The following is a 21,381-nucleotide window of genomic DNA, read 5'->3' on the forward strand; positions in this document are numbered from 1 at the left end:
ACTTAATTAAAATCACAGGAGACTTACAGTTTGTGCTGAAAAATAGTTAACATTATAAAGGACACTTCTAATTCAGAAGAACTTTGCTTCATGGGAATTTTAACGAAACATTTAAGCGGAAAAACAAGTATTTCCGTAAAACACTAAATGGAAAATGAGCATCATGGTAGTACCCTGATACCGCGGTAAGAGAGAGTTGACAACTTGATTTGGTCCATTAAGAGGCCTGAAAGCTTGACTTGCAAGATAAACTAAAAATACCTAGTTTAAAGAAAAAAAAATTCTGTAGAAGTGTAAGAACGGGGAAGTAGTCTAGGAACTATATTCCGGAAGGCACAAACTGGGATGTAAATTTAGATTTCTGCAGTTTGTCTTGATTTTGCTAGGAATGCTTCCTTTCTTGTGATCGTAATTTCACTTGTACATGACAACAAGTGTGTAACTAGTTCCTGGAAGGGGGTGCTGTTGTAGCTTTGCCAGATGGTCTAGTATACTAGCGTGCACTCTGCAGCTTCCTCGATCTCTTTCTATGATCAACCATTCTCCAGGAATTGGCCAGTACTACCTAATTAGCACCCATTATTTACTTGGAATATTTTACTTCCGCACTCTACTACGCCTTCTCACTAAAGGAAGATGGTGATGGTATAAAACCAACATCGAAAAATAATACGAAAAGATGCGTTTTTACAAAATGGTTCTGTCTGTGCATCTGCGAAAACCCGCCGGATGTTCGAATATTACGATCTCGCTCGGCTACCACTGGAGGAGGCAACAATAAGATTTACACCAAAATCAGTCGACCAGAATTCTAAATTAGATGTACCAATGCTGCCTAGATTATTAGAAACTTTTCCCGGAACTATTAAGGCTCCCTTCTGGGTGAGAGGCTTTACTCTGAAGAGCTATTTATTTTTATTGTACTCACTTGCTTCCTGTATAACGATAACAATTAGAGTCAAAATGTGAACTTTTTTTGTTGAAGACAATTGGCTGATTAGATTGACTTTTTAATAAATCGATTATCTCGAAAATGATCCCACTTTCTTCTTTGGATTGTGTGTGCTGTTTGTTTTAGTTGAAAACTCCATAAATTTTAGTCCCATTTTCCTGTAAAGTAACAGAAGGGGAAGTTTTCGCCGAAAATATTGTTTTGAGGATTTTTTTCAGATCAGCTGTTGTGTATCGATATTTCTGGTTTAAATTTTACAATACTTAAGTATCGAATCTTGCACAGGTATTGCACATTCCTAGGTGAGAATTCATTCAAGGGGGTTATATTTTTGTAAATAAATTAGCAGAGTGGGGGTCATTGTCTATTGAGGGGGAAGTGTGGGGCACAGTGGAGGGGGTTTTGCTGAAGGAAGCGGTTAGAGTCTGCGGCGCGTCTCAGTCGTTATCTACGGCCGGCATGTTGCACTACCCTGCGGGCCCTGTCTACTACGCGGGGCACTCCACCTACACATCGTACCCCGGCTCCAGTTATGCCTCTTCCAGATATCATACTTCCTCACGCCCTATACGCATTGACACGGCCGACCTGGATGTGTTTCGTGCTCGGCCGATCCGTGTGTCTTTTACCGCAACCCAGGGTACAATCCATCGCGGCCGATCTGTAATCCGGTTGCAGACAACTCGTTATCATACTCCGCGATCTCCTGGTGCGCGCCTAGTGGAGAAGTTCAGAATTAGGGATCCCGTGACAAGCTCGTCTGTTGTGCTCCCTGTGGAGGAGTCCTCAATCAGGGCAAGTGATGCAATCGGCCAAGTGACCACGTGCGATAAAGTGAGCCAGTTTTCAGTGTTTTCGTCCAGAGTTTCTAGTGGGAGAAAATACGAGGTAAGCGAAGAAACCGTTGTACTTCCGTTGAAGAAAACAGTTGCCGATTGTGAAGAGGTGACCGTTTCATTGAGACAGCCCAGAAACTACAGCACTAGATCTGTCGATGTGGAAACATCTATAAATATCTCGCTGAATTGCAATGGCCACCTTCAAACGCCCCCTAGTAGACCTACATTAGATTGTCTCGGACATTCAAATGATTCTATTTATCGAACCTGCCACTCAAAACAATCTGGATCAATAATAACAAAGGAAACAGAAACAGATGGTGAAAGTGTGCCAAAACTAGACCCACTAGTAGACCCCTCTCCTAGGTTAGCCCCGAGCTCAGCTGTATGTGATGATAAAGAAGAAAAACAAGGCGCAGGTTCGTTAATAACCTCCGAGAATAGTGAATGCACAGATAAACAAACGGAAAAATCATTAGCAATCGATGAAGATGGTGACCATCATTCTTTGAACGAATCTGCGGGTAAAGTGCGTAAAAAAAAGCAAAGAGATAACGTCGCTGTTAAAGAAGGTAAGAAGTTAAAAATAACTAAATTGAATGTCGCCCTGACGGATGATATTAAAAGCGATGCAAAAATAGAATCAAAGGGTCAGTCGGTTATAAATACTACTGGTTTGGATGTTGTTACACCTGACTCTGATCATTGCTCATCTGAATCTAAAATATTGCAACAGTCAGTTTCATCAGTGACCCGCCACGTTGACAAAAGCACCATACTCAACTCCCTTACTTCTCCTGGTAACCAAGTTTCAGATTTACTTCTACAAGAAAACATTAAAACTAGGGATAAAGAGCTCTTCCTCGAAGAGCCAACAATTACTAAGAAATCTGATTTCTCTCATACCGAAGAACCAGAACAGTCTTTGGTTAAATTCGGCGCAGAAATATCCAGCAGATCTGCTTTTGATAACCAAGTAGACACCAAAACTCAACCTAAATCTACGGATACAGCGTCAAATGAATCTTTGTTTCAGTTTGAAGTAAGCAATCAAGGAATAAGTCAGGTAGATAAGAAAGGGCAACCACTACCAGACGCAGTTCAGGGAAAACAACTTTCTCCCACTGGAGAGGAGGGAAAAGAAAAAACAAGAAATAAGGTACCTTTGACAAAGAAAACTCTAGAGAATAAGAGAGTCAACAGGACAGAAAGTAAAGCCAAATCACCACCAGTAGCAGTTTCAAATAATAAAGCAACAGAACCTGTAGGAGTTAAAGAATTATTAATTGAAACATCAGAGAATAAAAGAGTCAACAGGACAGAAAGTAAAGCCAAATCACCACCAGCAGCAGTTCCAAATAATAAAGCAACAGAACCTGTAGGAGTTAAAGAATTATTGATTGAAACATCAGAGAATAAAAGAGTCAACAGGGCAGAAAGTAAAGCCAAATCACCACCACCAGCAGTTCCAAATAATAAAGCAACAGAACCTGTAGGAGTTAAAGAATTATTGATTGAAACATCAGAGAATAAAAGAGTCAACAGGGCAGAAAGTAAAGCCAAATCACCACCACCAGCAGTTTCAAATGATAAAGCAACAGAACCGGTAGGAGTTAAAGAATTATTGATTGAAACATCAGAGAATAAAAGAGTCAACAGGACAGAAAGTAAAGCCAAGTCACCACCAACAACAGTTCCAAATAGTAAAACAACAGAACCGGTAGGAGTTAAAGAATTATTGATTGAAACATCAGAGAATAAAAGAGTCAACAGGACAGAAAGTAAGGCCAAATCACCACCAGCAGCAGTTTCAAATGATAAAGCAACAGAACCGGTAGGAGTGAAAGAATTATTGATTGAAACATCAGAGAATAAAAGAGTCAACAGGGCAGAAAGTAAAGCCAAGTCACCACCAACAACAGTTCCAAATAGTAAAACAACAGAACCGGTAGGAGTTAAAGAATTATTGATTGAAACATCAGAGAATAAAAGAGTCAACAGGACAGAAAGTAAGGCCAAATCACCACCAGCAGCAGTTTCAAATGATAAAGCAACAGAACCGGTAGGAGTTAAAGAATTATTGATTGAAACATCAGAGAATAAAAGAGTCAACAGGACAGAAAGTAAAGCCAAATCACCACCAGCAGCAGTTCCAAATAATAAAGCAACAGAACCTGTAGGAGTTAAAGAATTATTGATTGAAACATCAGAGAATAAAAGAGTCAACAGGGCAGAAAGTAAAGCCAAATCACCACCACCAGCAGTTTCAAATGATAAAGCAACAGAACCGGTAGGAGTTAAAGAATTATTGATTGAAACATCAGAGAATAAAAGAGTCAACAGGACAGAAAGTAAAGCCAAGTCACCACCAACAACAGTTCCAAATAGTAAAACAACAGAACCTGTAGGAGTTAAAGAATTATTGATTGAAACATCAGAGAATAAAAGAGTCAACAGGACAGAAAGTAAAGCCAAATCACCACCAGCTGCAGTTCCAAAAGTCTCTCCCTCAAAACTAGAAGATAAAGCTACAAAACCTTCTGGAGGTAAAGATGTACTGACACTAGAAGGATATAAAGTAGAAACTAAATCGTTATCAGTAACAGCTTCAGTTCCAGAGGACTTAATTTCAAAAGCGGCCGATAAGGCAGGGGAATCAAAAGTAGAAAAAGAGTCAGATTCTAAAGGGTTAGTAGCCCCGATAGTACTTAGTGACAGGCATGCTACAAGAGAGAATGTTCAGAAAGGAGTTTCCGTTGGTCAAGTGAACTCTGATAAAACTTCACTTAGTGATAATACTTCCCAGGTGCCAAGTCAAACTTCCGGTAAATCTGAAAGCGGCGATTCATTAGGGAGGCGAGCTGACTGTGCAACTCAATCGCAAGCTCATCTTTACGAGGAGCAAGTAGATAAGGAAGGCACTGATAAGAAAACTAAGCGTTTGTCTAACTTACCTACAACTGGGAAACAACCAAACAATGTAGATTTAAGTTTAGAAAAATTGATAAGTGAAAATCAGTTAGCGATCACGAAAGGAAGCTGCGAAAGTGACTTATCAGTGACACAAAATAGTTTTAATAGTCAACAAAATAGAACGGTAGTAAAAGAAACTAGTAATAATGAAAAAGTTGTAGTGAAAAATTTTGGACTAAAGTCAGAAATAGTTGAGCAAAATATAGATATTGTTGGAGCAGTCTCCCCACCGCTGTCATCTGGGAACGCTGTGGACGACAAAAAACGGGGAACTTGGAGTAAATTTAGTGTGGGTGAACGTTCTGTTGACAGGGACTGCTGTAAATCAGTTGAAGAACTAAAGCCAGATCCTGACGTCATACATGTCGAAGTGCGTAACCACAATAAGTTAGAAAATAGCAGTGTAAATAGCATTGGCGGTAGTGTTAGTAAAGATGGTGTGTTGAAATCCTGTAGCAATAAACAAAACAGTTCTATCTGTGAACCAAATTCAGAACTAAAGAAAACAGCATGCCCAAAAAAGAAAAACAGAAAAGTAAATTCGGACAAGGAGAAAACTAAGAAATCATCAAGTACCGACCGTGCCAAGAAGAAAGTCCGGAAGGCAAAGTCTTCTGAGCAAAAGAAAAGCCCGTCACCAAAGAAGCGACCAGCAAATGAAGACGACTTTGAAGACGAAGGCTTAGGTAAAGATTATTGTAGTGTGAAAACTTCAGACGGTAGTACTAGTCTCGACTCTGACTGGGAACAGGTAGAAATCGAAGAAATGGAGGACGGTGTGCCGAAGAAAAAGTTGATCATCAGGAAAAAAGGCACTCAAGTGAGCATTACGCCTTTGGTGTTGAGGCCACCTGCCGTAGTGGAAGATGTGGCCAAAACTGGACAGATCACCAGACAGTTGTCCAAGAAACGAGTCTCCTTGGTGGATGAAGATCTAGGATTTCTAGAAGATAGAAAGATGTCCATCACAGATGAACTGATCGTAGAAGAAGCGGCCGTACTGGATAATATGATTCATCAGGAGATGGTGGCTACTGAACGAAGAAAGTCCAGTCTGGGTTTAACGGTACAAGAAGTGGCCAACAGTGAGCTGATCCCTAAAAGTGAGCCTACGTTGCAGGACAGGAGAAGGGAAATATGGAAGAACAAGTTGAGGACTTCCGGTAAATCGCTGGGCAAATTTTACCGACCTGTCATCGAAGAGGGCTCTAGCAGTTCTTCTGAGGATGAAGAAGGTAAGAAAGCCCAGTTTTGGCGTTCTATGATCTTGTGTCCTTTCTTCCCGTTATACTTTTAGAATATTGTCTCGCATTCAGTCCTTCGATGCTCTACTACTTTCAACCAAAAGTTCTTTCCGTAAATGCTCTACAAGCTGTTGTAAGCCTCACACTGGAGAGCTTTACATAAGTTGGCGTAAATCATTAGCAGTGACTTTCTTCTTTCTACCTACAGAGGTAACGGAAGTACAATAAACGTGCAAATTTTCGATTTCACCGTATATACACTGTGAGGTCAGCTGTGTACGAAAAGTGTATTTTACAAAAAGATCTCTCACTCTCCCGGGTGTCCGTCTGGCAGACACGATACACGATAAGATTTTGGTCAAGATGAAACAACTGGAAGTTTCACTTCACAGAATCGATTTCCTTTAAATTATCGATGTTATTGCAATTTTTATCGAAATCAGCTCCAAAGATTGGCTTAAAATTGAAGCGGATACTTCCCTCAAAAGTCTTAATCGATTATATTTATTTCAACATTTTTCCAGTAAATCTCTTTTTAGTGGTGGGAACTTCCCGTTTTGAAGGAAGTGTAATGGTGGGGTAATTATGTATTGTTGGGAAAGAATTAAATAGAAGTCGATTGTTCTGAATTTGTAGGAAATTGCGAGAGTTAGAACCTTAAGTATGAGAAATTCGTGAAAGTGTTAACACCAATTATTTCCACAAAATGGTGGTCGATGGCTAATAAGTTTTGGCACCCCCTAATCTAGTCACATCTTGGGGGGGCCACTTCTTTTTGTTGTGAACGTCTGCATGGAAGAATATCAGACCCGTGACCCGGCAAATCGTCCTTAGAGCTCTCGGGAAATAAAAAAAAATATTGTAATTCTGCATTTTGGTCATTTCCTTTAATTTGTAACCTTTTTTTTCTCCAAAGTTAAATAAGAACGAACGTATAGCATCATTATTTCATACTAAAATGCTTTCATATCGGGGAAATAGAGCCGGCCCCCTCTAAAAGAAATTTACTATTCTAACAACTATATAATGTTATTAAGGAGTAAATACATATATTATACAAGTATAATGTAGAAGTTAGAACCTGGACATTTCATTGTATAAAGTCATGTGAGTCACCATACCAAAGTATTTACGCACATTCAGTTCCATTCAGTGGTCTCTTCTAGATTCCAAACGGGACTTCCTGTTCACGCAAGATAGAAATAAGCTTTTAATTTAGTTAGCTGTTTAATAGACAGACAGCAGGTGCTGTTGTTTAGATACATATCACGCAGAAATAGTTGTATTTCTGCTGTTACATTCAGGAAAGTAGTTATCATCTGCTGGCAATCAACAGAAAAACTAGAGTGTGACAGATACGAACATGGTATAAATACCCACTAAGCAGGTGTGCATTATAATAACTATTTTAATTGATTATTTGAAATTTACCTCAACATGTCATTTCTTTGGCACTAAAATTGTTAGATTTTAAAAATATAATTTCATTTCAGTGAATGCAAAGTGATTTTGAGTTAAATTTTATAAATATTCAATTTTCATCAGAAATGGACATAAAGTAATCCAAGTGTACCGCTCCATTTTATCTCTATAGACTTCGTCCGCTACTTGTATCTGCACAAACAAAGAGACTTACGGCTTTTTAAACTCTGCAAAATTTAATAAATTAAAATTATCCAGTGTTTGTAAAGTATTCTTATTGGTTTAAACATTCTACCTTTTGTTAATTGTTTGTTTTTGGATGTTTTGCTAATTCAAATAAAGTATCACTGCTATGCTGCAAAACAATTCTGAAATATTCCAGTTTGAATTGAGATCAGTGATGTTCCTTCCCTGTAAGCTCCATGAATCACTGTACCCAAATATTAAAAAAAAAATCGTTTAATATTTTATCATTACGAGTAATTCACAGTACAAATGGTAACTTTGTTAAAAATCATTTTGATTTACATGCTTCATGAATGAATAAGTCTGAACGTTTAAGAATTATACCAAAGGCGCTGATGGTTGTGCAGCACATGCGCAGTTCTCCACTCCAGTTACGATTGCTGTTTGGTAGTAAGTGAAGGTGTGAAGGCTATTCGGCTAACTTCGGGTGTAGTCGGAGAGAGCTGTTTTGAATTTGAAATTTAGTAGGTTATTTTTTAACTACGATAATGGACAGGTTAAGGATGAACATTTGTTCTTACTGAATTGTTATTTGTGTATGATACATGTCATTACTTAAATTCCAAGAGAAAATTTTACGGATATCGCTCTTTTTTAACCATCTTAGCAGGCATTTTGTTTTGTAACAAGATGGTATGGATAAAATGAGCGATATCATTCAGCACTGCGAACCTAACTTAATTTTCAACTTTATGGTTATTTATTAGAATATCCATCTTTCTTCGCTCACTAGAAATTCCTGCTGATAGATGTATCATCATCATCATCATGTTTTAACAATACTAGATGGGAAATTTACATGTCATTTCTAAAAACCGTTTAGCATGGGTCTCTGTATTGCCATCAAGAAATTGAAAAGACATTTACGAAATTAAAATTCCTTTAGAGTGAGCTATCTCTCAACATGTTCTCGTTATCTATATTTTGTGATAATAGTTCAGTTATTTCCGATATTCGGAGGAATTCTTTAGGAGAAATTTTATTGATGAAAGAGTAAAGATATTTGAGTAGGCTCTTACTAGTAGTAAAGTACTATTTAGTGCTTGCTATTGTAACTTATTTTTCCCGGGACTTAATCCTTCCAGTAATCTGTACACAAACGTTTCAATCACAGTAAAATATTGCAATAAGATACTAATTATCTAAACAAAATTTACACCTACCTATGTAGAGTGCGATGTGAACTGCCATCGCAAATGCCAACGTTTGATGCCAAACTTATGTGGAGTTAACCATAAACTTGTGGCGGAAGCTTTATCCAAATTAAAATCAAAACGAAGGTCTGAAAAAAGTCGTACTTCAACGTCGTGTTCATCTATCGACGAAGATGGAATTGTCTCGACTTCTTTCTCCAGTATCTCCATCAAAAGTGAGTGTTCATAAAATTTAAGATTATTTATTTAATATTAATTATAAATTTTTAAGAATAATAATGCTTTCAGAAGAACAATGGGAGCATTATGGGGTTGTGAGAGTGTGTGTAAAGACAATGTTGACAACATTCGAATTAAAGAAATTTTCCCTCTCTCTGCTAGGGACACATTTTTGTCCCTTGTTTACACAAAATGGCAACACTGTTATTTTGTTTATTTGGCAGCAAGTTCTTCTTCTTTTTTTTTTTTATCTTTTTACCGCATTTTTCAGCGCTGCAATACTTTTTGGCAACCAACACCTACTCCTCAAGCCCAACACATGTATTCCAAATATCCAGAAGAAAATTACCCTTGCCAAAGACTTTTTTTAGGATCTTCAAGGCTAGAAAGTTACCTAGACATTCTCTCAAGACGCCGACAAGAACATTGAGTGAGCGCTAGGTTTGTAGGGGGCCAATTTACAGCATACTCTTTAGCTTCCCAGGCAAGAATCTTTTCTTGAGCTACTACAGAATCTTACACACATGATCCAAAACTTAGCTGACGTCCTTCAAGGGCCTTTGACCTATCCATGCACGCAAGAAAAGGTGGATTCATTGCTTCACCTCCACGAGAAGATCTCTTGGTACCAGAATTTTTGTAGACAGCTAATGCCCATAAGATAAATTGTTTCTAAACAGAGAAACTAATTTACCCACCACTGATGGCGTTTCCTGGTTACACTTTGTAAGCCCTGTTAATGAAGCGTTAGATTACAGAAATCGCTACACATAACTCTAACCCGATATTCTAATGGTGACAGGTTCCTCGGACAGCGAAGGCACGGAGAGTGGAGCTGAGCTAGCCGGGGCTTGCAGCGGCAGGGTCACACCGCCGGCCAAATCCTTACCCAGATTCAGGAATTACTCTGTCCAAGACTTCCAGTTTCTCAAAGTGCTTGGCAAAGGCAGTTTTGGCAAGGTATGTATTGTTAAATTATCTCGAAGTGTGAGGCTAAATTATTATAGAATGAAATTCTAAGCTTTGTTTTATTTTATTGCTGCTCCAATGCTGCAATAATACCTGTAATAGCAGCGATTTAGCTTTTTTTTTTTACAATACACAATTCACCATACTCGCCGTGTCACAAATCGTAAATACTTCAGAAAAGAAACCGAACAGAATGTGGTAGGTAGTTCGAACTTGAAGAGTTTATTACCCCCATTGGTCTCAAGTGGTAGAAGTTATTGGACAGTTTGCATCGTTAAACAGCGATCTGAAACGCAATCAAGTGCCAATTTTATTTCAGGCCTTCCACTCTGGGATATTTGCCAAAAACTCTACAATATGGGGGAATTCCTGTTTGAACAGATTTGTTTATCAGATATTGGTTAAATTATATCTACTTGGCAAGCAAACCCGCTAGCTGGGAAATATTTTGGGGTTGGACCTGTTTTTTTAGTTTACTTTCTGTAAGACGAAGGAAGTATTGCGTTTGCAGGTTACGTCATTGGTACATAAAAGTCGGTAATACAATCAATGGTAACAAGAACCAAAAACCCGTAATGAAACCGGCGTTTACCTAAATCAATTTATTACATAAAGATAATTAATCAGCTGACTTCAATGTTATATGAAGATTCCTTTAATAAAGTGATTTTTTTGAAGAAGCTTATTAAGATTAATACCCTGAAAAACTCAAAAAAAAAAAAAAATCAACTGAAAGCACCGAGTAATGGCTGTAACTTATCAAGTCTAAGATAAAATGAACATCTTGGGTATTGTCCAATGGATTAAACAAAACTGGAAAAAGCTATATAACCTGGCGAGATCAGAGAAGGCCCAACTTCACCACTCTTTAAAATACCCGCTTCTGAAAAGATTAACTGTCTTTACAAGACTCAATCTTATTGTCAGTAGTTTCATAAGAAATAAAGATCTAAGGAACTACTTATTCTCGTTTCTGCTTTAACACAAGTAGAACAGTTCTCTGCTGTAGTGCCCAGGTTGGCGGCTCAAGTGTATTCGGAAAGGTTGGAAGAACTATTCAGGTTCTTCATCAAGAAGATTTAGAATCAGAGACCAGAAAAAAGATGTACAATACTCTAAATTATTAGGCGCCACGGGTTAAGAGGCGAGACCTGCAAAGCTAATATGTATTGTGGTACTGGGTTCGATTCCCGGTCTAGAGGCCTTGGATTTTATTTAATGGTAAAATGAGAAATAGTAAAGTATGTTTCCTAGTCACCCAGTAAATGGTAGTTCGACGTTAAGCCCCCCGCCTGAAAAAATAGGCGATTACTTTACTTTACTTTTTTTACTCTAAAATATTTTACATTATTCACAGCTGGTACTGCAAAAAAATATGGAGGCCTCTGAAAAAAACTTGAAAATGTGGTTAGTACTGCAGTGCTTGACAGTATCTTCTTCTTCTTAACTGGCGCTACAACTCATGCAGAGTCTTGGCCTCCTCAAGACGTGCCCGCCAGGCGACTCTTTGCTGCGCAGCCGCCCTCCAGTTTCGGAATCCTAACATAGATGCAGCGCTTGACAGTATATAAAACGTAATTCTTCTGGCTCTGGTAAAAGTTCGAAACCGTTCGGGGGCTACGACGGATAAAATTGCTTTAGAATCTGACGCAGTTGGTAACACTGACTATTATTGTACTCATTCTGAAGCTTGCAAATTTTCCACTTTTAATAACTCGACTCCGTCGACATATAATGTTCAGGTATACTAATAATATTATTTCTATTAAAAAAGAACCCTAAATATGAGCTATACAAGGACATTATGGCACAATGTAGTGTAGGAGTCGATGTAGGATATTTTAGGATATTTATTTCAGGTGTTCATTTTGTTGGAATAAGGCCAACTATTTGTTGTTGTTATGTTTGTATTTGCTCAGCAAATTTTATAATTCGACTCAAGTATTTTATTTGAACAAATTAGTTTTGGGATTTATCTAGGCTTTCTTCGATTGGCGTTAACATTTTCTGAAAGGGGCAGTCTTGGCGGCGTAGTAGCGAAAGATCAGACATTATCTTATTGAGGAGTCGAAGACGAACGTTCTATAAGATACCTTTATCTGTGTTGGACCATACTGTGAAGCTTTGCAACCTTAGGATCCTTAGCTCCATGGTCACGATACTTTCAGTATCCAAACCAAGCTCCTTGGATAGACAGAAATATGTCCTTGAGTTGGTTGTGTAACTCGTTTACTATTCTTATTATCCTCCTTGCTGCTCTAGGTAAGAGCCTAGTTCGCCAAGTAACCTTATTTGAAGGCATAAGGATTCATGAGAATCAATTTAAAACGTCTGGCTAGTCTGTAATTAGAGAATTCAATTTTTCATAATCGTCTCTTCTTTATAAAAGTTGGTTATATTTTATTGATGGTTTTGGTTTATTTCGACCGTTGTTGATGGATGATTTTTGGTGAATATCGAGGTGCGGTCTTAAGTAAAAACAACTTTTGTGCTTTATACCAACGTTTCATAACTGTTGTAATTTAATTTAATGTAGAGCTACGAATATATCATCATAACAGTTATGATGATATATTCGTAGCTCTACATTAAACTTCACAAACTTTTTTTATAATACCCTGAAGAAGGTAGTAACAATTACCGAAACGTTGGTATAAAGCAAAGAAGTTGTTTTTATTTAAGACCGCACCTCGATATTCACCAAAAATCATTTATATTTTATTGTTAATGCAGTACTCCTATTTTGTTTTAAGGGACCTTAATTTTTTTCTTGCTAAGATTTTTTTTGATATTAGGCAGCATGTATTTGGTAATAGATAATTATTTCTGTTATGTAATATTTCTTATTGTTTTTTTTAAATAAGTTTAATTAATCGAATACAATTCAATTTTCGTCAGTCATATAACATCAACCTCCGGACAGACGGCCTTACGTTACTCTACAATATTTTATATTTAAAAAAGTTTTATAAAGTAAAATTGTCATAAAGAGAGTTGGTTGCAGGTATTGCTGGCCGAACTGAAGGGCTCCGAGTGCTACTATGCCGTCAAGTGTCTGAAGAAGGATGTGGTGCTGGAGGACGACGATGTCGAGTGCACCATGATCGAGAGGAAGGTGCTGGCCCTAGGCACGGCACATCCCTATTTCTGCCACCTATTCTGCACATTCCAAACCCAGGTAACTAGCCACTAGGATCACAACTTTGGTGATCGGTCAAAATTTCCTTCTTCCAGTTTTCGTCGGAAATGTTGTTTTTTTTTTAGATACTCAGATTATGAAAAATTGGTTCTTATAAAAGGATCCGTTCGTGTACATCTGAACTCTTCTACGAAAAATCGCAATAAGTTCAAACTTGATGCTGCGCCTTGGTGTGCACAGAGGATAACACGAAAAAGTAATCAAAGACGGTCAACCGGAAGTATTCTCACTTTTCTAAATCGATCTTTTAGTTCCGATTCCTTTAAAATTCGATTAAAGACACTTCTCGATCAGTGAGGTAATTCGATACCCTTTTGAAGTTCACCTTTTTCTGAACTTCGTATATTCTATTGTTAAGGAAAGGTTCACAAAGTGTTGCTAAAATCGAATGTGGAAAAAATTCCTCATGCGGAAGTGACTCTAGACTCTTCGCATTATTCACTTTTCTGAGATTATCACGGAAATGGCTCCGAGCATTTTCTAGGTCAATAAACAAACTCAAAGGTTTATAGCTTTTAATTTTATCATTTTTCTAAAAATAATAATGTTCAAAAAAAGAGAATCCGAGGAGGTATTGGGGTTCGCTTACCTGTAAAGCTACATACCCAGTATAATCTACGGTTTTATAAAATATTATAATACTGAGAATTTTTTTATTAAATTATTCGAAATTTGTTAGTTAGAATATTTTGTGAGAATAGCAGTAAAAATGAAGTGGCTACTTGGTGTATCTTTCAGTCTCATTTATTCTTCGTGATGGAGTACCTGAACGGTGGCGACCTGATGTTCCACATCCAGCAGTCTGGGAGATTCGATGAAGGACGGGCCAGATTCTATGCTGCAGAGATTGTATCAGCTTTAACTTTCTTGCACAAATGGGGTATTGTTTATAGGTAAGTAGTAGATACTCAGGAACTGTGCGCTAGAGATGTCCCCTGTGTGTGGCTATAGACGATTGAAAAATTGTAAGAAAATATGCACCTTATTGTGTTTTACAGGGACCTGAAACTAGACAATGTACTGTTAGATTTTGACGGCCATGTGAGGATTGCCGACTTTGGAATGTGCAAGTTACAGATTTATCTGGACAAAACTACGGACACTTTCTGCGGCACTCCGGATTATATGGCTCCTGAGGTTTGTGTGCTTACTACAAAAATTTATGCGGATGATGAAGTTGCTACGAATTCAGAACAAACCCACCGTTACTTTCATTTCCCTGCTATGGTCTATCAAAGTTTTCGACTATTTAAAGATCCCATTGATCTTAACTTGTATCGAGTGATGGCCATGTTCAAATACATGGTACAAACTAGTGAAGTTCAAAATAGTTATTTATTTAACAAGTGTGGAAAGTAGTACTTTTCCTCACACGAGGCAGGGTTTGCCTCGCTTCGCTCGCTCGTGCAAGTGCAAATTGCCAAATGTGAGGAAAATGCTTTACACTCGAGTTAAATATTATATTTTTTCTGCAACCATTAGGGTTATTAACTAAAAAAAAAACTAAACAGGAATCACTAGAATCCATTTTAAATTTCTATAAGGTAACACTATAACCTTTTTAACTGTTATAATTAAAAATATCTAATTATTTATTAAAATATTATTTTTATTTCTATATTCCTTTCAATTTTTATTTTATTTTTTTAATATTCGTTTTTTAATTATTTAGATAAAATAAATTTAAATAAGCTTATTAAAGTTTTACAGAAAATATTTAATAACAAAACTTCTTATATCAAGGAAGCACAATAAAGTTTTTTCACTCACTAGTGAGGAAAGTGACACTAATGGGAATTTTCCCCACCAGTGAGGTAAAGTTGGGCATTACACAGCTGATTTTAATTGAGTAATGAGAACATTCCTACATGGTTGCAGAAAAAATTTTATTACATAAACGCAAGGCTACGATTGCACTTCAAGCTGAAACCTCAATTTTATTTTCAAATTGAAAAGCCAAAAGCTTTCCAAGTGCAGCATTGACGAGCTCTTTCAAGGTCCTAATGTCGAACAGGCAGGTCTAGAACTCTCCAGCGAATGGTTCCAAATACATAGAAGAGAATGAAGGCCGGAGTTTTTTAGAGCTCACTCGAGGACAGACATCTTGGCAAGTCTAGCGCGGTCCTCATAACACCATTTCTTTAGTTATAACATCTTCGAACCATCCACCTCCGCCATTTTGATGAAATTGACCTCTCATTAATTGTCTTATGCAACCTATCAATCACAGGAATGATTTCTCATTCAATCTAACTCCTCCATGATCTTACACATCTTGTTTTTCGTAGACTTAACTTCCTTCTATAATAATCTATGCGATTTTTATTTTCAGATTATCAAAGGCTTGAAGTACAATCAGTGCGTAGATTGGTGGTCATTTGGCATCTTGTTATATGAAATGTTGGTAGGCCAGTCGCCGTTCTCCGGCTGCGATGAGGACGATCTCTTTTGGAGTATCTGTAACATGAGGCCTCATTTCCCGAGACATCTCTCGGCCGAAGCAAAATCAATTCTAAATGCTGTTAGTACCCGCAATTTAAAAAAAAAAAACTAATTAGCCAATTCAAAGAACTGAAGAGGTAACCCCACAGATTGAGTCAAAATTAAATTCCAAATTTTCATAATTTAACCATTTACTTACAGTTAACCTTTTTTTTTTAAATTTAAGACCCATCAACATCTGAAATTCATCAAAAAAATATTATAACGTTCTTTTAGATTCGTTATTTAGCTTACTATCTATGTATATAGTCCATAATGACTGCCTTAATTTGTCTTCAGTTTCTAGAGAAGGACTGGACGAAAAGACTAGGTTCTTCAGACAACAGTGCATCAGAAGTGATGAACCATGAGTTCTTCATTGGACTAAAGTGGCACCTTCTGGAGCGCAGACAGCTCGAGCCACCCTTCAAACCTCAGATGGTAGGTACAGAGTGAAAAATGCCCAAACTAGAAGCTTTTCTATGTCGTAAGATTGTCCTTTCTCTGATTCTTGTAGTTCTCATGTACAAGTGTTTTTTCTTTAAAAAAAAAAAAAGCCAGAATGCGGGAAACAGTTCCTAAAGACAGTCCCAGAACCAGGGTGCCTTCCTCAGATCAGGATCTCCCCTCGCGAAGAACAGAAGACTTCCAAAGACTTTCTCAGAACAAAACACCAGAACACGATTAACTTCGTGTAACTTTTGGCCAATTCTTGACTTAAAGAAAATTCATTGTTCTTCTCTCTGATAATAAGCGCTTCGGATTAGTTTAATGAATGAAACCTTCCCAAAGAAACTTCGAGTTTCATCTGCTGTCCACTCCCTTCAGGTTAATGGAAGTAAACTATGAATGATTCCACCCTGTAAGTTTAGTTCTTCCAGATAGGCGCTTTTTGTTGATCATGGTTGCTAGAATCAGCTGTATTGACGTAAAAGTATATTCGCAAGAGTGAATTTAACCGTACATTTCAGCCCTATTTGCTTCCATCCAGGTGCACATAAACTTTTAGTTATGGCTCCTGTTTATCAACATTTTTTGTGTCAGTTGAATATTCAAATTTGAAGTCAAACATTGTGAAACCATTTTTCGTGCTGAGGGGTTCCCAATGCATGTGAAAACCAAAAATCGAAAGTCACTATTCCAGAAAATCCCTTATATGATGATTAAATAAAATATAATTACAATTTTTTTGTTTTTATTTATAGAAACATCCGTTAGATACCAAGTACTTTGATCGAGCGTTCACTTCTGAAAAGCCAGTTCTGACGCCCGTCGACAAATCAATTTTGGAATCCATGGATCAAACTCAGTTCCAGGGTTTCTCCTACACAAATCCGAATGCTACGGAATGAAGAAAGAGTCTGGCAGATTTGGAGATAAAAAAAAATGATGCTAAGTTGTTATTGTTGTTAGTGGGTGGCATAGTTTGGGGAGTCCGTGCCAAGTTGATCTCAGGAGGAATGTTGCCTTCATTATAGCCTAAGATGTACTCTTAGCCAAGCGATGTACCTTTTAGGGTGCCTTCAGGAGTAAAAATTAACTGGGATAAAGTGTAGCAAAACAGAAAACTTTGTTTTTGTTTTTTAGCTTTGAAGCTAAAATTATGTTTTTTATCCTGAATTTTGTTACAGTATTTAAATAAATAAATACAGGTAAACCAACCAAACTAATTCTAGATGTAAGCTGTTATCCCTGTGTATTTTGCTAATTGACTGCAGCCAGTGTTTCAATATTTTTTCTATTCATTGTTTCCAATGATAGTGAAGCGGAAGTGGACTTAGTGACCATGTTGCTACAGCCAACTTCCTCTACAGTTATTTATACATGTTTTTACTTTAGATTCATAAAAAATGAGACGGAGCGAACGTGAAAGAAAGAGAATATTGTATTTTATTTTTAAATCTGTTGTAAAAATATCGAACATGGAGGTAGTGCGAACGTGCTTGTTGTGATAACTCGTCTGAGTGAATGTAAATCAGATAATTATTGTGTAATTTTTAGAAAAAATAAATCAAAACAAAAAAAAAACTTGATTTTATTTATTATTTATTTCTTTTACATAACTTTCATTTCCTTTTTATAAAAAATATCATTTTTATTGACTCTGTTGGGAGCTCAGCCAGAAATTCATTTTGGGAGAGTGAATCCTTAAAAAAACAAAAAACAGAACGTTTAACAGGTTAAATTGATATATTTAGAAATCCCAAATTTTTAGTGTCCCCTCTGAATAATTCTGAAGATAATATGAAAGGCAGAGGATTTTAGAAAGTTCGATCGAAATCCTAACCTCTTGAAACAATAGATAAAACTATGGGTTTATATTAAATGCTATAAAAAAAAAAAATGTAAGTGTAACCTACAAACATTATCTTGGAAATTGCAGCTCAAAGACAAGTTTCAATGGTTTAACTTTCCTACATCTAAAGAGAAAGATGAATCCATCTGTCGGTAAAGAGAACATGATAAATCATTTTGTAAACACGTTCTTAGAAACATCATTCATTAAGTGATTACGTTGTATCCTAAACGAACGATAGTTTTAAAATGAAATTTGATATTTTACTTCTTATAAACTAAACCATGCTCTATCCTGAAAAATACGAGTATTCCCTTTCTGGTGACAACCACGATCTCCAGGAAGAACGGTCGTCGGGAGTTAGGGATAACCACACCCTGGGGCTACTCACGTCAATCTCTCCAATGCCATCTCTGAGGTTGCACCAAGAAGAGCGATTGGTGAGCCTGTAGTCTGGGATAACCGGCTCCTTCCCTGCATCGATATTTCAAATATGAAACTACACAAATTAAGAAGTATCATGCGTTTAAGATCTGATCTGTAACCATCTAGGCTATTCATTATTCAACAAAAAGCTTCAATAATCAATCCTATTTTGAATGAACTTTTGTTAAACCAAATTTCATTACGTCGTCTGAACATAATAGGTAAAAATTATTGTACTTTTCAAACTACATTAACCAGTATAAATTCTCTTATTGCCAGTTTTATTCAGGAGATTTTAATTTCAAATACTGAGGAAAGAAATATGGTATTCTACAAATGTGTTACTTAGTTGTTAATACAATTACGTCTTTTCACGTATTAGGCGAATATAAGTACGTCTCAACATAATTATAATTTATGTACATCCATTAAAATCACACAGTTAAAATTAAAACTATTACACCCACACATTTGTACCTAAATAACACTATTGCATTGACTTACACAAATTAGAACCCGTTAAAAATAAGCATGCACAAAACCTAAACTGCGCCCCATCTATTAGTAATGTTGTGTATCTGTGAAGTAAGGAATATTTCCCCCAGATAGAGCTACATATGTACCATAACTTTTTTTATTTTTATTATTGTCTTTTTTACATGAACGATACAAATTTTAAATTGAAACCGTCTAATAAATTTACTATGGAACTATAATTTTGAGAAATATTTATTTATCAAGTTGAGAGCCATGAAATGCCGGCATTCCCTGTCTAATGGCTTGTACTAAATTTATTAGTCTTGTTTAGGGTTCCTTGTTCATGTGAATGTCAAAATAGTAAACGAAATGTCTACAGACCATCATTTAGACCATAGAGCTAAGTGTTTGTTTTCTGTAATGTCTGTTCGAGCTATTTTAGAAAATTCTGAAAACACTTTGGCCACAATTGAATCTGAAATGGTTGAAGGTAAAGATATAGAAACACTCTACGATGCTATAAAAGGTGTACAAAGTGATCTGAATACAGCTTTAACCAAACTAATCGGAGCTACAGCTCAAGGTAATTTGTAGTGAAGGTTATTTTTTGCGTTTAAATATTATGTGACTTTTGGCAAGTCAGTAATATAATATTTTTATAGAATTGGAAGAAAACGATACTGACGAAGAAGAAGACGAAGCAAATGGAGACGATAATGAAAGATGTAAAAAAAAAATAAAAACTTCCTAAGCTCTATTTGATTGTTTACTTTCGTATGTTATTCCTAATCCCAACATATCCATAATATAATAAACCTGCTTAGTGTAACCTTCCAGCCAAATGTCGTCCCTTGTGAAAGTAACAAGTAGCATTCGTTTTCTGGTATTTACATTTTAAATATTTAAATTTATTATTTTACTGACGTTTCTAAACATTTATTGATGTATAATAATGAATACCTTCACAGTCACGGACAAATTTATTCAAGGCTAAATGCCCGATACGCTTGACTCATACTGATCCACCCAGAAGAAGTTCAGTTGGTGCAAAAGGCCCGATAACATGGAAATCACTGACAGCCACCGGCATCTTAGGAGGCGGTCTACTAGTCTTCATGCTATATCTAAAAGGAGAAAAAGAAAAAGGTTAAATTTAATGAATTTGTTGAATAGTTTCTGTTTCACTTGGATAGGTATGGCATACCGGCAGGCCGAATCAGGCACTGTAGATAAATTTAATATTTCGACAAACGTTTGGATCATATCAATACAAAAAACGTTTTTCAAAAATTAGCACAAGAGATTTTTGTGATTTAAACTATTACAGGAATGCCATCTTCAATGTACATCCAATTCAATATTAAAGCTAATTGGTACATTGAAATAATTTGAATTATTTTAGCAATGGCCATAGAGAGGAAGAGACAGTTAGGGAAAGCAGCAATTGGCGGTCCATTTGAACTGGTTGATGAGAAAGGTAAATCTGTGAAAAGTCAAGATTTCTTAGGCAAGTGGTTACTAATATACTTTGGATTCACTCATTGTCCAGATATTTGTCCTGAAGAAATGGAAAAACTTGCGTTGACAGTAGATAAATTAGGTAAATACATCAAATGTTTTTTTTTAACATTAATTCATTCGCTAAAATGCAAGCACTATTTTCTTTAAGTTATTTTCTAAATGTATTATTAATAACTGAGTTTGTTTTTTCTAGACCAAGACAAGGAGTGCGGTATTGAAGTTCAACCTCTGTTCATCTCAGTAGATCCGCAGAGGGACACACCAACAGCTGTAGGAAAGTATGTTAAAGAATTCTCGCCCAGAATAATAGGATTAACGGGAAGCAGTGAACAAGTTGGTAAAGTCTGTAAAGCTTATCGTGTGTACTTCAGCGCAGGGCCTAAAGATGAGGACGATGATTATATTGTAAGTGTGGATATTTTCTTTTTTTCTGATGCGCTAGGCTTTTCTTCTCCTTTTATTTTCTTATTTTATTGAGGTTATTTTTTGGGAAATTATTGTTTACAGGTTGACCACACCATCATCATTTATCTAGTAAGTCCGGAAGGCGAATTTATTGATTATTACGGGCAGAATCGTACCGCTGACGAGATCGCAGCAAGTATAAAGATAAATAATGCCAAATATGAAATGATTAACAGTAAAAGTTGGGTGGCGAATCCTTTCGGAACAAGAAGTCTGCTGACGAGTTAACTTCCTTGACGCTAGCTTCAGTTTTTTTTTTATATTTTTGTAAATTTTACCAGTTTTCTGAGGAAGAATATATATATATATTTTTTTTGAAGAAATGTAAAATAAAGACTTTGTTGATAAGTGGTTAGGGTTAAAAGGAATAATAAGGCTGCTAATTAATACTTAACTGATAAAACTTAATTTCACGCTAGTCCACTTTGCACATAAAGCTGTTAATAAAGTTTCTTTACTAAAATTATTAGTTTCTTTTTAGTCTTCTGATATTCCTTG

General features: G+C 36.5%; 2 protein-coding genes and 1 long non-coding RNA gene across 4 annotated transcripts; 2 read left to right on the top strand and 1 right to left on the bottom strand.

Moving 5' to 3' along the window:
• The first annotated feature begins 1,349 nt into the window (after positions 1 to 1,349).
• Positions 1,350 to 17,736, top strand: LOC141448705 (uncharacterized). Of its 2 annotated transcripts, XM_074117242.1 has the most exons (8): positions 1,350 to 5,999; positions 9,852 to 10,009; positions 13,023 to 13,196; positions 13,956 to 14,110; positions 14,216 to 14,354; positions 15,550 to 15,738; positions 15,999 to 16,139; positions 16,904 to 17,736. In XM_074117242.1, the coding sequence occupies exons 1-8, from the start codon at positions 1,412 to 1,414 to the stop codon at positions 17,048 to 17,050; spliced, it is 5,691 nt and encodes a 1,896-aa protein (XP_073973343.1). In that variant the 5' UTR covers positions 1,350 to 1,411; the 3' UTR covers positions 17,051 to 17,736. The 2 variants fall into 2 exon arrangements, with proteins under 2 accessions (XP_073973343.1, XP_073973344.1); XM_074117243.1 differs by lacking the exon at positions 16,904 to 17,736 and having other exon boundaries at positions 15,550 to 15,796; positions 15,999 to 16,137.
• LOC141448713 (uncharacterized) lies at positions 6,880 to 8,113 on the bottom strand. Its single transcript, XR_012455204.1, has 3 exons — positions 7,726 to 8,113; positions 7,440 to 7,622; positions 6,880 to 7,191 (listed from the first exon to the last, which is right to left on the bottom strand). It is a non-coding gene; the product is annotated as an uncharacterized lncRNA (long non-coding RNA).
• A 1,433-nt stretch (positions 17,737 to 19,169) lies between the features above and the next one.
• Positions 19,170 to 21,349, top strand: Scox (Synthesis of cytochrome c oxidase). Its single transcript, XM_074117246.1, has 6 exons — positions 19,170 to 19,480; positions 19,560 to 19,780; positions 19,866 to 20,043; positions 20,300 to 20,497; positions 20,612 to 20,823; positions 20,926 to 21,349. The coding sequence occupies exons 2-6, from the start codon at positions 19,739 to 19,741 to the stop codon at positions 21,109 to 21,111; spliced, it is 816 nt and encodes a 271-aa protein (XP_073973347.1). The 5' UTR covers positions 19,170 to 19,480; positions 19,560 to 19,738; the 3' UTR covers positions 21,112 to 21,349.
• The last annotated feature ends 32 nt before the right edge of the window (positions 21,350 to 21,381 follow it).

The sequence above is a fragment of the Rhodnius prolixus genome, unplaced genomic scaffold (genome assembly GCF_049639745.1).
Source record: "Rhodnius prolixus isolate KJV_2025 unplaced genomic scaffold, Rpr scaffold_2, whole genome shotgun sequence".
Lineage (NCBI taxonomy): Eukaryota > Metazoa > Arthropoda > Insecta > Hemiptera > Reduviidae > Rhodnius > Rhodnius prolixus.

Coding starts and splice junctions, on each gene's coding strand:
- LOC141448705 (XM_074117242.1), top strand. CDS start 1,412: ATGTTGCACTACCCTGCGGGCCCTGTCTACTACGCGGGGCACTCCACC. Junction 14,355..15,549: donor CGGATTATATGGCTCCTGAG/GTTTGTGTGCTT, acceptor TTTTATTTTCAG/ATTATCAAAGGCTTGAAGTA. Junction 15,739..15,998: donor CAAAATCAATTCTAAATGCT/GTTAGTACCCGC, acceptor ATTTGTCTTCAG/TTTCTAGAGAAGGACTGGAC.
- Scox (XM_074117246.1), top strand. CDS start 19,739: ATGTCGTCCCTTGTGAAAGTAACAAGTAGCATTCGTTTTCTG. Junction 19,781..19,865: donor CAAGTAGCATTCGTTTTCTG/GTATTTACATTT, acceptor ATACCTTCACAG/TCACGGACAAATTTATTCAA. Junction 20,824..20,925: donor ATGAGGACGATGATTATATT/GTAAGTGTGGAT, acceptor TATTGTTTACAG/GTTGACCACACCATCATCAT.